General features: G+C 44.5%; 1 protein-coding gene across 1 annotated transcript in view; it reads left to right on the top strand.

Annotated features, from left to right (window-relative positions):
* The window catches only part of PITPNC1 (phosphatidylinositol transfer protein cytoplasmic 1), a 264,102-nt gene that overhangs the window by 219,040 nt on the left and 32,975 nt on the right, over positions 1-12,087 (top strand). The window contains exon 6 of the mRNA XM_005887768.3: positions 4,674-4,769. Within this exon, the coding sequence (XP_005887830.1) occupies positions 4,674-4,769 (96 nt within the window). The remainder of the gene's footprint in view (positions 1-4,673; positions 4,770-12,087) is intronic.

The following is a 12,087-nucleotide window of genomic DNA, read 5'->3' as shown; positions in this document are numbered from 1 at the left end:
AGTTTGGCCCCAGGTAAATAACAGGGAGGGAATCGGGCCCCACCCATCAACAGAAAATTGGATTAAAGATTTACTGAGCATGGCCATAGCACTGGTCATAGCAACACAAGAGAAGACTCTACACATGGACATCACCAGATGGTCAATACCAAAATCAGATTGATTATATTCTTTGTGTCCAAAGATGGAGAAGCTCTGTACAGTCGGCAAAAACAAAACCGGGAGCTGACTGTGGCTCAGATCATGAACTCCTTATTGCCAAATTCAGACTTAAATTGAAGAAAGTAGAAAACCACTAGACCATTCAGGTGTGACCTAAATCAAATCCCTTATGACTATACAGTGGAAGTGAGAAATAGATTCAAGGGATTGGATCTGATAGACAGAGTGCCTGAAGAACTATGGACAGAGGTTTGTGACACTGTACAGGAGGCAGGGATCAAGACCATCCCCAAGAAAAAGAAATGCAAAAAGGCAAAATGGTTGTCTGAGGCCTTACAAATAGCTGTGAAGAGAAGTGAAAGGCAAAGGAGAAAAGGAAAGATATACCCATTTGAATGCAGAGTTCCAAAGAATAGCAAGGAGAGATAAGAAAGCCTTCCTCAGGGATCAATGCAAAGAAATAGAGGAAAACAGTAGAATGAGAAAGACTGGAGTTCTCTTCAAGAAAATTAGCGATACCAAGGGAACATTTCATGCAAAGATGGGCACAATAAAGGACAGACATGCTATGGACCTAAACAGAAGCAGAAGATATTAAGAAGAGGTGGCAAGAATACACAGAAGAACTATACAAAAAAGATCTTCACAGTGCAGATAATCACATTGGTGTGATCACTCACCTAGAGCCAGACATCCTGGAATGTGAAGTCAAGTAGGCCTTAGGAAGCATCACTATGAACAAAGCTAGTGGAGGTGATGGAATTCCAGCTGAGCTATTTCAAATCCTGAAAGATGATGCTGTTAAAGGGCTGCACTCAATATGCCAGCAAATTTGGAAAACTCAGCAGTGGCCACAGGACCTGAAAAGGTCAGTTTTCATCCCAATCCCAAAGAAAGGCAATGCCAAAGAATATTCAGACTACCACACAATCGCACTCATCTCACATGCTAGCAAAGTAATGCTCAAAATTATTCAAGTGAGGCTTCAACAGTACATGAACCGTGAACTTCCAGATGTTCAAGCTGGTTTCAGAAAAGGCAGAGGAACCAGAGATCAAATTGCTAACATCTGTTGGATCATCGAAAAAGCAAGAGAGTTCCAGAAAAACTACTTCTGCTTTATTGTCTACGCCAAAGCCTTTGACTGTGTGAATCACAACAAACTGTGGAAAATTCTGAAAGAGATGGGAATACCAGACCACCTTACCTTCCTCCTGAGAAATCGGTAGGCAGGTCAGGAAGCAACAGTTAGAACTGGACATGGAACAACAGACTGGTTCCAAATTAGGAAAGGAGTACATCAAGCCTGTATATTGTCACCCTGCTTATTTAACTTATATGCAGAGTACATCATGAGAAACATTGGGCCGGATGAAGCACAGCTGGAATCAAGATTGCCGGGAGAAATATCAATAACCTCACACATGCAGATGACACCACCCTTATGGCAGAAAGCAAAGAAGAACTAAAGAGCCTCTTGATGAAGGTGAAAGAGGAGAGTGAAAAAGTTGGCTTAAAACTCAACATTCAGAAAACTAAGATCATGGCATCCAGTCTCATCACTTCATGGCAAATAGATGGGAAAGCAATGGAAACAATGACAGATTTTATTTTCGTGGGCTCCAAAATCACTGCTGATGGTGACTGCAGCCATGAAATTAAAAGATGCTTTCTCCTTGGAAGAAAAGTTATGACCAACCTAGACAGCATATTCAAAAGCAGAGACATTACTTTGCCAACAAAGGTCCGTCTAGTCAAAGCTGTGGTTTTTCCAGTAGTCACGTATGGATGTGAGAGTTGGACTATAAGGAAAGCTGAGTGCCCAAGAATTGATGCTTCTGAACTGTGGTGTTGAGGAAGACTCTTGAGAGTCCCTTGGACTGCAAGGCAATCAAACCAGTCAATCCTAAAGGAAATCAGTCCTGAATATTCATTGGAAGGACTGATGCTGAAGCTGAAACTCCAATACTTTGGCCACCTGATGCGAAGAACTGACTGATTGGAAAAGACCCTTATGCTGGGAAAGATTGAAGTCAGGAGGAGAAGGGGATGACAGAGGATGAGATGGTTGGATGGTATCACTGACAAGATGGATATGAGTTTTAGTAAACTCCAGGAGTTGATGATTGACAGGGAGGTCTAGTGTGCTGCAATCCATGGGGTCGCAAAGAGTCGGACACGACTGAGCGACTGAACTGAAACTTTGATAAGAGTAATTATAAAGATGTAAAGAGAAGTCTAAAGCATACCTAAGGCTGAAGAAGTGGACACTAGGAAGAACAAACTCAGAAAGGGCCCATCTCCATGGCTGGAGCTTGACCTCCTTGCAGAGATTGTGATCATAGCCCACTGGATGGCAGAGAAGTTTGCTGTGTTTCCTGGATCAGAGGTGGTCCACAGTTGCTGGGTGGCAGAAAAGTTCCCTCTGGGTACAAGTGAGATGAGACTGGTGGGCAAGAATGTAGAGTCAGAGCACCATTGGCAATGTGCGGCTGGAGCAGAGGGGTACCTACATCAGAAGGGCCACAGTGAAGGCCAGGACTCCAAAGTCACCAAGCAGCTGTGCACTCTGGACATGCAACTGGGACAGAGCAGCACTTCATTCCCCTCTCCCCCCAACAGATTGTATAGCATGAATAAGATTCACACCAGGAAGAGAAGCCCCCTTCTTCCTGCAGGGTTCCTCTAATACACGGGCTTAGTGTCATCCTCGCTGTCAAGAAGTGCTTACAGGGTCTGGTCTGTTAGAGCAGAGACTAAAGGGTGAATTTGGAGCAGAAGGGCAATAATGTAATAATGTGATAATGGGTGATCCAAAACTATGTGAATTAAATTAGGAAAAGCCACCTAATCTGTCAATAACTCCCTTAACCCCTGTTCATTTCCCCTTCTTTCAGTCCCATAAATTTTACCACCAATAAATGTCAAAGCTCTCTAACTTCTCTTGTAATTTACTCTCTAGCAGCTCATTTGCCTCTGGGGTGTTCCGTTCTGTTTTGTTTTCTTAATGAGGCACGTCTTCTCTCGCACACACTTAAGAGATTCAAGCAAAAAGAGAGAGAGTGAAACACACAAACACCCTGAGACCCGGTGTTTCATTTCGTGTTTTATTTCTCCACTCGAACTTATTTTCCCACCATTTCCTCATTTCATTTCAAAGCAATCTACCTATCCCTCCCAAACACTTTGCGAGTGTCTACATGCACTTGACTTCACTGGGCCGTGGTCGGAATCAGAGCTGATCCAGGAACCAGTCTTCCTCTGCCTTTAGGAAAATGCAGTGGCCTCCTCAGTTCAGACCGGAGAGTCAGTCTCCTTGACCAGATCTGAAGAGTCCAGTATCTGACCATTATAGAAGGAAACTGGTGGCAGAGCAAACAGCAGCCTGGGCAGATAATTACCAGCACAAATATTATTCAGAAAGCATTTGGAAAGGACTAGCAGTTTCAACTTGCAAAGAGCCCTCCAGATGCTATCCTGGGGGAGAACGTGTTATTAATAGGCTCCAAATTTGTGGCAAGACAATGTTCTTAGGCATCAACCACCCTCTTCTTCCAAAATATTTCGTTCTCTTCTGGAGAGTCAGGTTTAATTAGTGTTAGCAGATGATTCCCTTGTAGGAATCAGCTTAACAGTGAGATTGGGGTACGGTTAAGACTTTCTCCAAGGATGAAGTGATTTGCAAACTTTTTACTATCCTTCAGAAGTGATGAGAAGATATCCCTGTAAGGTCAGAAAAAAATGGCAGTGGGGAAAAGTAGAGGAACCAGAGTGTATATCTGTATACGTGGCTCTCTTACCTATTTCTTTGCAAGTGTTGGGCATTCTGGGCCAGTAGAACCAAGCCTAGATTGACAAGAAGGCATCTCAATACTTTTTCAAGCTCCACCTTCATACCCCTGTATGTACCAAAGAAATCGTGCTTTTAAATGATCAAGAATAATACACTGGGTAATGGAATTGTGGACAGTCTTTATTTTCTTCTTTTTGTTTATCTGTATTTTCTGCAATGAGTGTATGTTATTTCCAAAATTAAATATATGTAAACACTTTAATGGAAAAAAAAACCTTATTTTTCTTCTCTAAATCTCAGGCTGTATCACTGCTTTTTGTCTCCTATCTACCCAGAACCTTTTTAGCCTCTTCCCTTTCCCTGTTTAGATTAACTGCCAAAAATCAGCAGACTTCCTTTTTGGAAGAGACTTTTGGAAGAGATTTATTTCTTCACTCTTGAACTTCTAAAAACAGCTTGTTTTATCTTCTTCCCCTCACCAAGCGGTGATTGATGCTACACCTGCCTCTGATGTGACAAAGTGTAAGCGATGAATAAAAGCTTCGCATGATTCTTGCACATTCTGAGGCAGCGGAAAGCTCTCACCAGGGGCACTGAGCCATGTGAAGATGCTCTGCGGGGAGTTATTCTGCCTCACGCACCATTGGGCCAACTTGCGGGCACCTTGAGGATCTCACCCACCGTCACTAACCTTTGATTTGTTGCTCTGCTCTTTCAGATTTTTGACAACGAAGCCAAAGATCTGGAGAGAGAAGTTTGCTTTATCGATATTGCCTGTGATGAAATTCCAGAACGTTACTACAAAGAATCTGAGGTGAGCAATAGACGGGGTGTCAGGTGGAAGAGAGTTATTCTTTCAACAAACTTTTACTAAGTCCACCCTGACCCAGGGCATGTCCATCTGTCTTTCTGTTGATTCAATTTGCTGTTACCTCTTACTGAATTCTTTACTGCGAGTCTCAGAGTGGAGTTCCTACTTCTTGGAGCCCATCATTAACCCCAGCTGCCACTCAGTTTCAGTGAAGTCTTCAGTCTCCCCACCTCTGCCATCATTCTCGGCAGCAAAATAACTCGCAAGGCTGAACCACCCAACTGATAACTGGCCTATAAAACACAGCGGCCACCTCTGGCTTCCTGTTTGGCCAGGCCTGGGGCTAGCCTGTCTTCCCCTCTGCAGGGGCTGTGTTTTATTTATATCTTTGGGGTCTAACACAAAGATAACGCTCAATGAGTCATCCCTGAGTGAATTTTGAAACTTGGGCAGCTTGTGTCTGCACAGAAGCTTTGTCTCAAAACTGAAAGGACCTGCATAAAGCCCTCTCTTTTTTTAATCTTGACTGAGAATAAATTTAAGAGAGTATCTTTCTATATGATTCCCACCTACCAGAATCCACTGTTTGCCTCGGTGCAAACGTTTATCCTGTTAGTGTATGTCCCCACTTACGGCCTGTTAGCATTTTTATTAACGGCTGCTGATGGAGCTTGGGTGACCCCGTGTAAGTAACGTCCCAGCCCTGCAACGACAGATGCTGGGCTGTTTTGTTGTTGAGCAACATGCAGCCAGTCACAGTATGTTTGGACTCGTGGCCCTCTTCTCGTCCTTGAGCGGGAACACATGGACCTTGAAACTCTTTCCTCGGCTTCATTAAGGCTGATTTAAGATGTAATAAATAAACCCGGTAAGAATGAATTCCACCGTGACAGATGCTGGGCTCTGAGTGTGGTTCAGACTTTTTTTGCCTCCACCTTTTGGGATTCATTTGGATGTCAGAGTCTAACCCAGTCTTAGCGAATGCTTAGCTGCTTAATTGCAGGCATGTGCTCTGCAGCTGCTGTCCCTTCAAATCTTGAGAGAGGCTGATGGGAATGACTCTTGGTGGGACTCAAAGGCTGAGCCTTTGAACGTCATCCATTTACATTATACGTTGCAGCCAGCCACACTCATGAAATTTCAGAAAAACAAAGAAAAGTGCTCTCTGCATAACTGTGGACCTGCTCAAGAAGAGAAATTTGGCCTCCCCTTGTCTTCCTTTTCTGTGGTTTCATCTCAAGGCCACCAGTACTCCCGGGGCTTCAGTGACGGGGAAAGCATCAGGCAGTGCACTGGGTGAAGCCACTGCCTTGTCGCCTCTGTGGCTTCCTGAGGCTGGGGGGCTGTTGTCTTACCTGAACATCCTGGTCCCTTTGGTAGCTCAAGCCTTCTAGAAAGGCAGTGTTGCCAGAACACTCTGAACTGATTTCAGCTCTTCCTCTTAGATGGCTTCAGTGTGGTCCTGCCTGGCATCGGGGATCCCCTGATTCAGTGGAAAGTCTTAGCACAGATACAGAATACTAATGACAAAATCAGCAAGACTCATTTCTAGTCAGCCAGTGCCTGACTCATCTCCCTGTGCTTTGTGCTCCCAAGAACCACCACTGGAAAGCTTTTCCTCATTGACACAGATATTCGAGGAACATTTTTTTCAGGCTTCATTGTCATTCATTTTCCCAGGCCATAAAGTATTCTTTTCAAGATACAGTTGATGTATCTTTTCAAGATACATTTTCAAGAAATGAGAGAGGAATAGTCATTCATCCAGTAAATATGTACCGAGTACTCACTGCGTGTCGCAGACAATATTTAGATGGGGATGTGGCAATGAATGAACAGAACAGAGGGTCTCTTCCCTTACAACACTTCCAGTCTAGCACGGGAGCCAGACAATAAAGAACTAATTCCGTAATAAACATGTGGAGTTAAGGAAGTTTGCAGGGAGAGACCATGATAAGGAAACTGAACATAAGATGATGGGATCAGGAAAGATGCTCGGGAAGACGTGACCTGCAGGAAGAAAAGAGCTGGGGTCAGTGCTCCAGGTGGAGGTGACAGCCTGCGTGGGAGTCCCACTGTGACATCTGTGAGGGAGCGAAAGAGACCAGTGTGGCGGCAGCAGCAGAAGGAAGAAGGGAAGGACGGGAGGTTGGGAAAGAGGATGAGGCCACGTTAAGATGCTTAGATTTTATTCGCCTGCAGTAGAATGCCTCTGAAGAAATTAAAGCTGGGGCATCATATGCTCTGATTTATGCTTTTTCAAGTTTGCTCTGGGCGGAGAATGGACTGTCCAGGAGCAGAGTGGAAGTCAGGAAACCACTGAGGTCATCGGAATTATCTACTTTGTTGGTTATTTAGGTTATATGGTAACTTGAGCTGGACGGCTGGGAACAGAGGGTTCTGAGGAATCTATTGAAGATAGAATTGACAGGGATTGGTCATAAACTGGGTATGAAGATAAGAGAAAAGGAAGAGGCAGGATGACCTTAAGGTTTTCTGTGTGGACAACAGATGGATGGGGGTGAGAGAAGAAAAGGAATGGGTTTTGGAGAAAGACGAATGGATATTGTGATGCCAGTGAGACATCTAGAACAAACAGAAATGAGCTTAGATAAGAGATCTGGGCTGGAGACAAATTGGGGAGTATTTTGGAAATAGAAGAATTTAGAGTTTTGAGGATGAATGAGAGTGAACAAGCATAAAGTAAAATGGGAAGGGAGTTCAGGTCCTGGTATCACATTAGGACAGTAGTGTTTGGAGATCAGGGAGAGGATGGAGAGGCCCCAGGAATCTGGAAAGAACTGGGCAGAGAATTAGACGGAAAACAAGAAGAGAGCACCAAGGAATGCAAGTTTCAAGAGAAGAGAGTGAATGGTTATGCTTAGTGCTGCTGAGAAATCAAATAAGATAAGAATGGAAAACTGTCTCCAAGAGCAGTGGCTCTAAACTGAAAACGTCCTTACCCCACAAGGATGCTTACAATGTCTGGAGACATTTTTGGTTGTCACAACTTGGGAGTGCTACCAACCACTAACCACATTCTAGAATGAACAGGACAGCCCCCACAACAAGAGTTGTTTAGTCGCTAACTTGTGTCCAACTCTTTTCTGACCCCGTGGTCTGTAGCCCGCCAGGCTCCTCTGTCCATGGAATTTTCCAGGCAAGAATACTGGAATAGGTTGCCATTTCCTTCTCCAGGGGATCCTCCCAACCCAAGGATCAAACCCAAGTCTCCTGCACTGCAGGCAACCAGATTCTTTACCTCTGAGCCACCAGAGAATCCCAACCCTCAGTATGCCAAGGCTGGAAAATCCTGCCCTGAGAGTAAAGGTCATTGGAAATGAATTGGATTTCATTCATTGGAGGTCTGGATTTCGCTCATTCATTCATTCATTGGTGATCTGGATTTTGCTGTCACACCCAGAGCCACCCCTGCCTGTCCTGGAATCTTAGGGTTACTTAATGGATGTGGGAGAAAAGGGGCCCCAGAAGGCTCGACCCTGCAGATTCTATCAAGCACTGCTTCCCAAACAGTCACCAACCTATATTACACATAGAATTTCTTCTCACTCTCTCTGGCAGTTAGACCACAAAAGAAAGAGCATAATTGGGAACTGCAATAAAACTATAGGAAAAGTGTGTTCCGTGGGATTCCCTTGCAACCCAAACCCACCATCATTCGACTTCTAGAATCCAGATTGCTGTATAAACCAACCAGAAGGGGGAGAGTGAGTTTCCAAGGCTGTTGGGTTGTGTATCATTAGCCAGGGACTGAGAATGAGGGATCGAGATACCAAGGGAACATTTCATGAAAAAATGGACACAATAAAACACAGAAATGGCATGGACCTAATAGAAGCAGAAGATATTAAGAAGAGGTGGCAAGAATACACAGAAGAACTATACAAAAATGATCTTCATGACCCAGATAACTACAGTGGTGTGATCACTCACCTAGAGCTAGACATCCTGGAATGCAAAGTCAAGTTGGCCTTAGGAAGCATCACTACAAATAAAACTAGTGGAGGTGATGGAACTCCAGTTGAGCTATTTAAAATCCTAAAAGATGATGCTGTTAAAGTGGTGCACTCAATATGCCAACAAATTTGGAAAACTCAGCAGTGGCCACAGGACTGGAAAAGGTCAGTTTTTATTCCAGTCCCAAAGAAAGGCAATGCCAAAGAATGCTCAAACTACCGCACAATTGCACTCATCTCACATGCTAGCAAAGTAATGCTCAAAATTCTCCAAGCGAGGCTTCAATAGTACATGAACCAAGAATTTCCAGATGTTCAAACTGGATTTAGAAAAGGCAGAGGAACCAGAGATTAAATTGCCAACATCCATTGGATCATCGAAAAAGCAAGAGAGTTCCAGAAAAAGATACATTTCTTCTTTATTGACTATACCAAAGCCTTTGACTGTGTGGATCACAACAAACTGTGGAAAATTCTTCAAGAGATGGGAATACCAGACCACATTACCTGCCTCCTGAGAAATCTGTATGCAGGTCAGGAAGCAACAGTTAGAACTGGACATGGAACAACAGACTGGTTCCAAATTGGGAAAGGAGCACGTCAAGGCTGTATATTATCACCATACTTATTTAACTTCTATGCAGAATGCATCATGTGAAATGCCGGGCTGGAAGAAGCACAGGCTGGAATCAAAATTGCCAGGAGAAATATCAATAACCTCAGATATGCAGATGACACCACCCTTATGGCAGAAAGCGAAGAAGAACTAAAGAGCTTCTTGATGAAAGTGAAAGTTAGCTTAAAACTCAACATTCAGAAAACTAAGATCATGGCATCCAGTCCCGTGACTTCTGGCGAATAGATGGGCAAACAATGGAAACAGTGACAGACTTTATTTTCTTGGGCTTCAAAATCACTGCAGGTGGTGACTGCAGCCATGACATTAAAAGATGCTTTCTCCTTGGAAGAAAAGCTGTGACCATCCTAGACAGCATATTTAAAAGCGGAGACATTACTTTGCTGACAAAGGTCCATCTAGTCAAAGCTATGGTTTTCCCAGTAGTCATGTATGGATGTGAGAGTGGGACTATAAGGAAAGCTGAGCACCGAAGAATCGATGCTTTTGGACTGTGATGTTGGAGAAGACTCTTGAGAGTCCCTTGGACTGCAAGGAGATCATACCAGTCAATCCTAAAGGAAATCAGCCCTGAATATTCATTGGAAAGACTGATGCTGAAGCTGAAACTCCAATACTTTGGCCACCTGATGCGAAGAACTGACTGATTGGAAAAGACCCTGATGCTGGGAAAGATGGAAGTCAGGAGGAGAAGGGGACGACAGGGATGAGGTGGTTGGATGGCATTACTGACTCAAAGGACGTGAGTTTGAACAAGCTCCGAGAGTTGGTGAGGGACAGGGAACCCTGGCGTGCTGCAGTCCATGGGGTCGCAAAGAGTCGGACACGACTGAGTGACTGAACTGAACTGAGAATGAGGGAAACAACTGGTTTAGAAGTCAAACCATATCCAAACAAATTTCTCCTCTGTACACTGTAAATAATTAACATCCTTCTCCCCACCACAAGAGTTTCCTTCTAAAATGAAATCAAACCTTGTCATTTTCTGCTTAAAAGTTCCATCCCTTAGTATGGACCTCTGCCTTCTCCCCTTTCTGACCCTCACCACCTCTGTGCCTCTCAATTGGAAATCTTCTAGTCATTAGTGTTTAGAGTTCCATCAAACGTGACTTCTACTCTGTGGGCTTCCTGGGCACCCCACTCGCTACCCATTGGAGCAAGAGCTTTGGTCTGTGGTTTCTGGATAATGCTAGCTCCACAAAAACAAGGGCTGTCTTCCTTATCACTGTACCCCAGCAGATAGGATAGCACCAGCGCATAGCAGCTGCTCACAGAACAGTTGTTGAATGAATGAGTGAAAACCATGGGCTTTATTTTTTTTTCTTCTAGCAGTGACAATCTCAGAATGAGTGCTATCAAAGAAAATGCATTTGTAGCCATTAAGCTAACAGTTGTGCATCAGTTCCATATATATATTTTTTTAATCTGAAGTCTACAGCTTTATGAGCTTTTTCTTCCAATCCATCTTTATAAGTTGACTATGTCAGCATCATAAATAGGAAACGCATTTTCTGCAGAAAAGGCTGAAATGCTGGTGGACTCAATCTGTTCTGAGATTTTTGAGGTTTATCCATTCAGACCAGGGTTATCTGGGTCATCACTCAGCTCCCGTGTGTCCCTCTCTCTCTCTCACATACACAGTGCCACCCAGGACTAAGCAGGGGATTGAAGCATTTTCTCTTCTTTTTCCATTTGTCCCTGGAAACCTCCAAACCACATGAGAGGCAAGAATGCCTCTCTCATTAAGGTGACCGGAGCTGGAAATTTTCCACAGGGTGCCTTCTGTCTGGTGGCATAAGAGCCCCCACTGACCAGAGTTTTAGCAGAACTTGAGACTCAGAATCCGCTGAGAGCCCAGCCCAGCTCTGTCTTTATTATCATTGTGCCACTGTCTCCCAGCCACATCAGGGACCTGAACTGCAGCTCCCAAGAGCCTCTCAATCTCAAGTTTTTTGCTCTCCTACATGTAGCAGGACTTTGCAGGGCAGCGCTGCATTGTTAAAAAATCAGTGTGACTTCTCAGGCACAGAGGGCACCTCTATGAGTCTCCACGCAGCCCCGCCAAGGCCCTGAGCCCATTAGAATCATAAAACTCTTTGGATCAAGTCACTTCCGCACACCCAAGCAGCAAAGACGAAGTGAAGCCAACATCTGAGTAGGTTGTACTTGTTATGTGGTTGACACGTGGGTTCTTTCCTCTGCCAAGATGTCCATCCCTTTGATGCTCTGCCAAGATTTCAAGGTGAAGATCCCAGCCCAGGAAGGAGGAACTGGAGACGATAAGTCATAGCACGCGCTCGGAGGACACGGGCAGCAAGCCCACACCTGCTAAGCTGAGCTGCCGTTTGGGATGAGGGAGCAAATCTCGACAACCAGCCTCCAGCACTGGTTGAGCCTAGACAATCTCCAAAAGTCAGGCTTAGGGAGCTCTGACTCAGAGGCTTTTGTGTTGGCTCAAGTCCAACCCTCTTCCTCCTCGATTCACGGCAATTGTTTTTACTTTGATTTGATTTGATTTTTGATTTTTTTGGCCTTGTCACATGGCATGCAGGAATCTTAGTTTCCCCCAACCGGAGGTCAAATCCAAGCCCCCTGCATTGGGAGTGCAGAGTCCTAACCACTGGACCATCAGGGAAGTCCCTCGTTTGCATTTATTAAGTGCTTACTGTGTGCCAGGCTCTGTGCTAGGCCCTGAAGCTACAAAGGC

Source organism: Bos mutus, chromosome 19, assembly GCF_027580195.1.
Source record: "Bos mutus isolate GX-2022 chromosome 19, NWIPB_WYAK_1.1, whole genome shotgun sequence".
NCBI lineage: Eukaryota > Metazoa > Chordata > Mammalia > Artiodactyla > Bovidae > Bos > Bos mutus.
The sequence above is the reverse complement of the archived record's forward strand: the minus strand, read 5'-3'. Positions and strand labels throughout refer to the sequence as shown.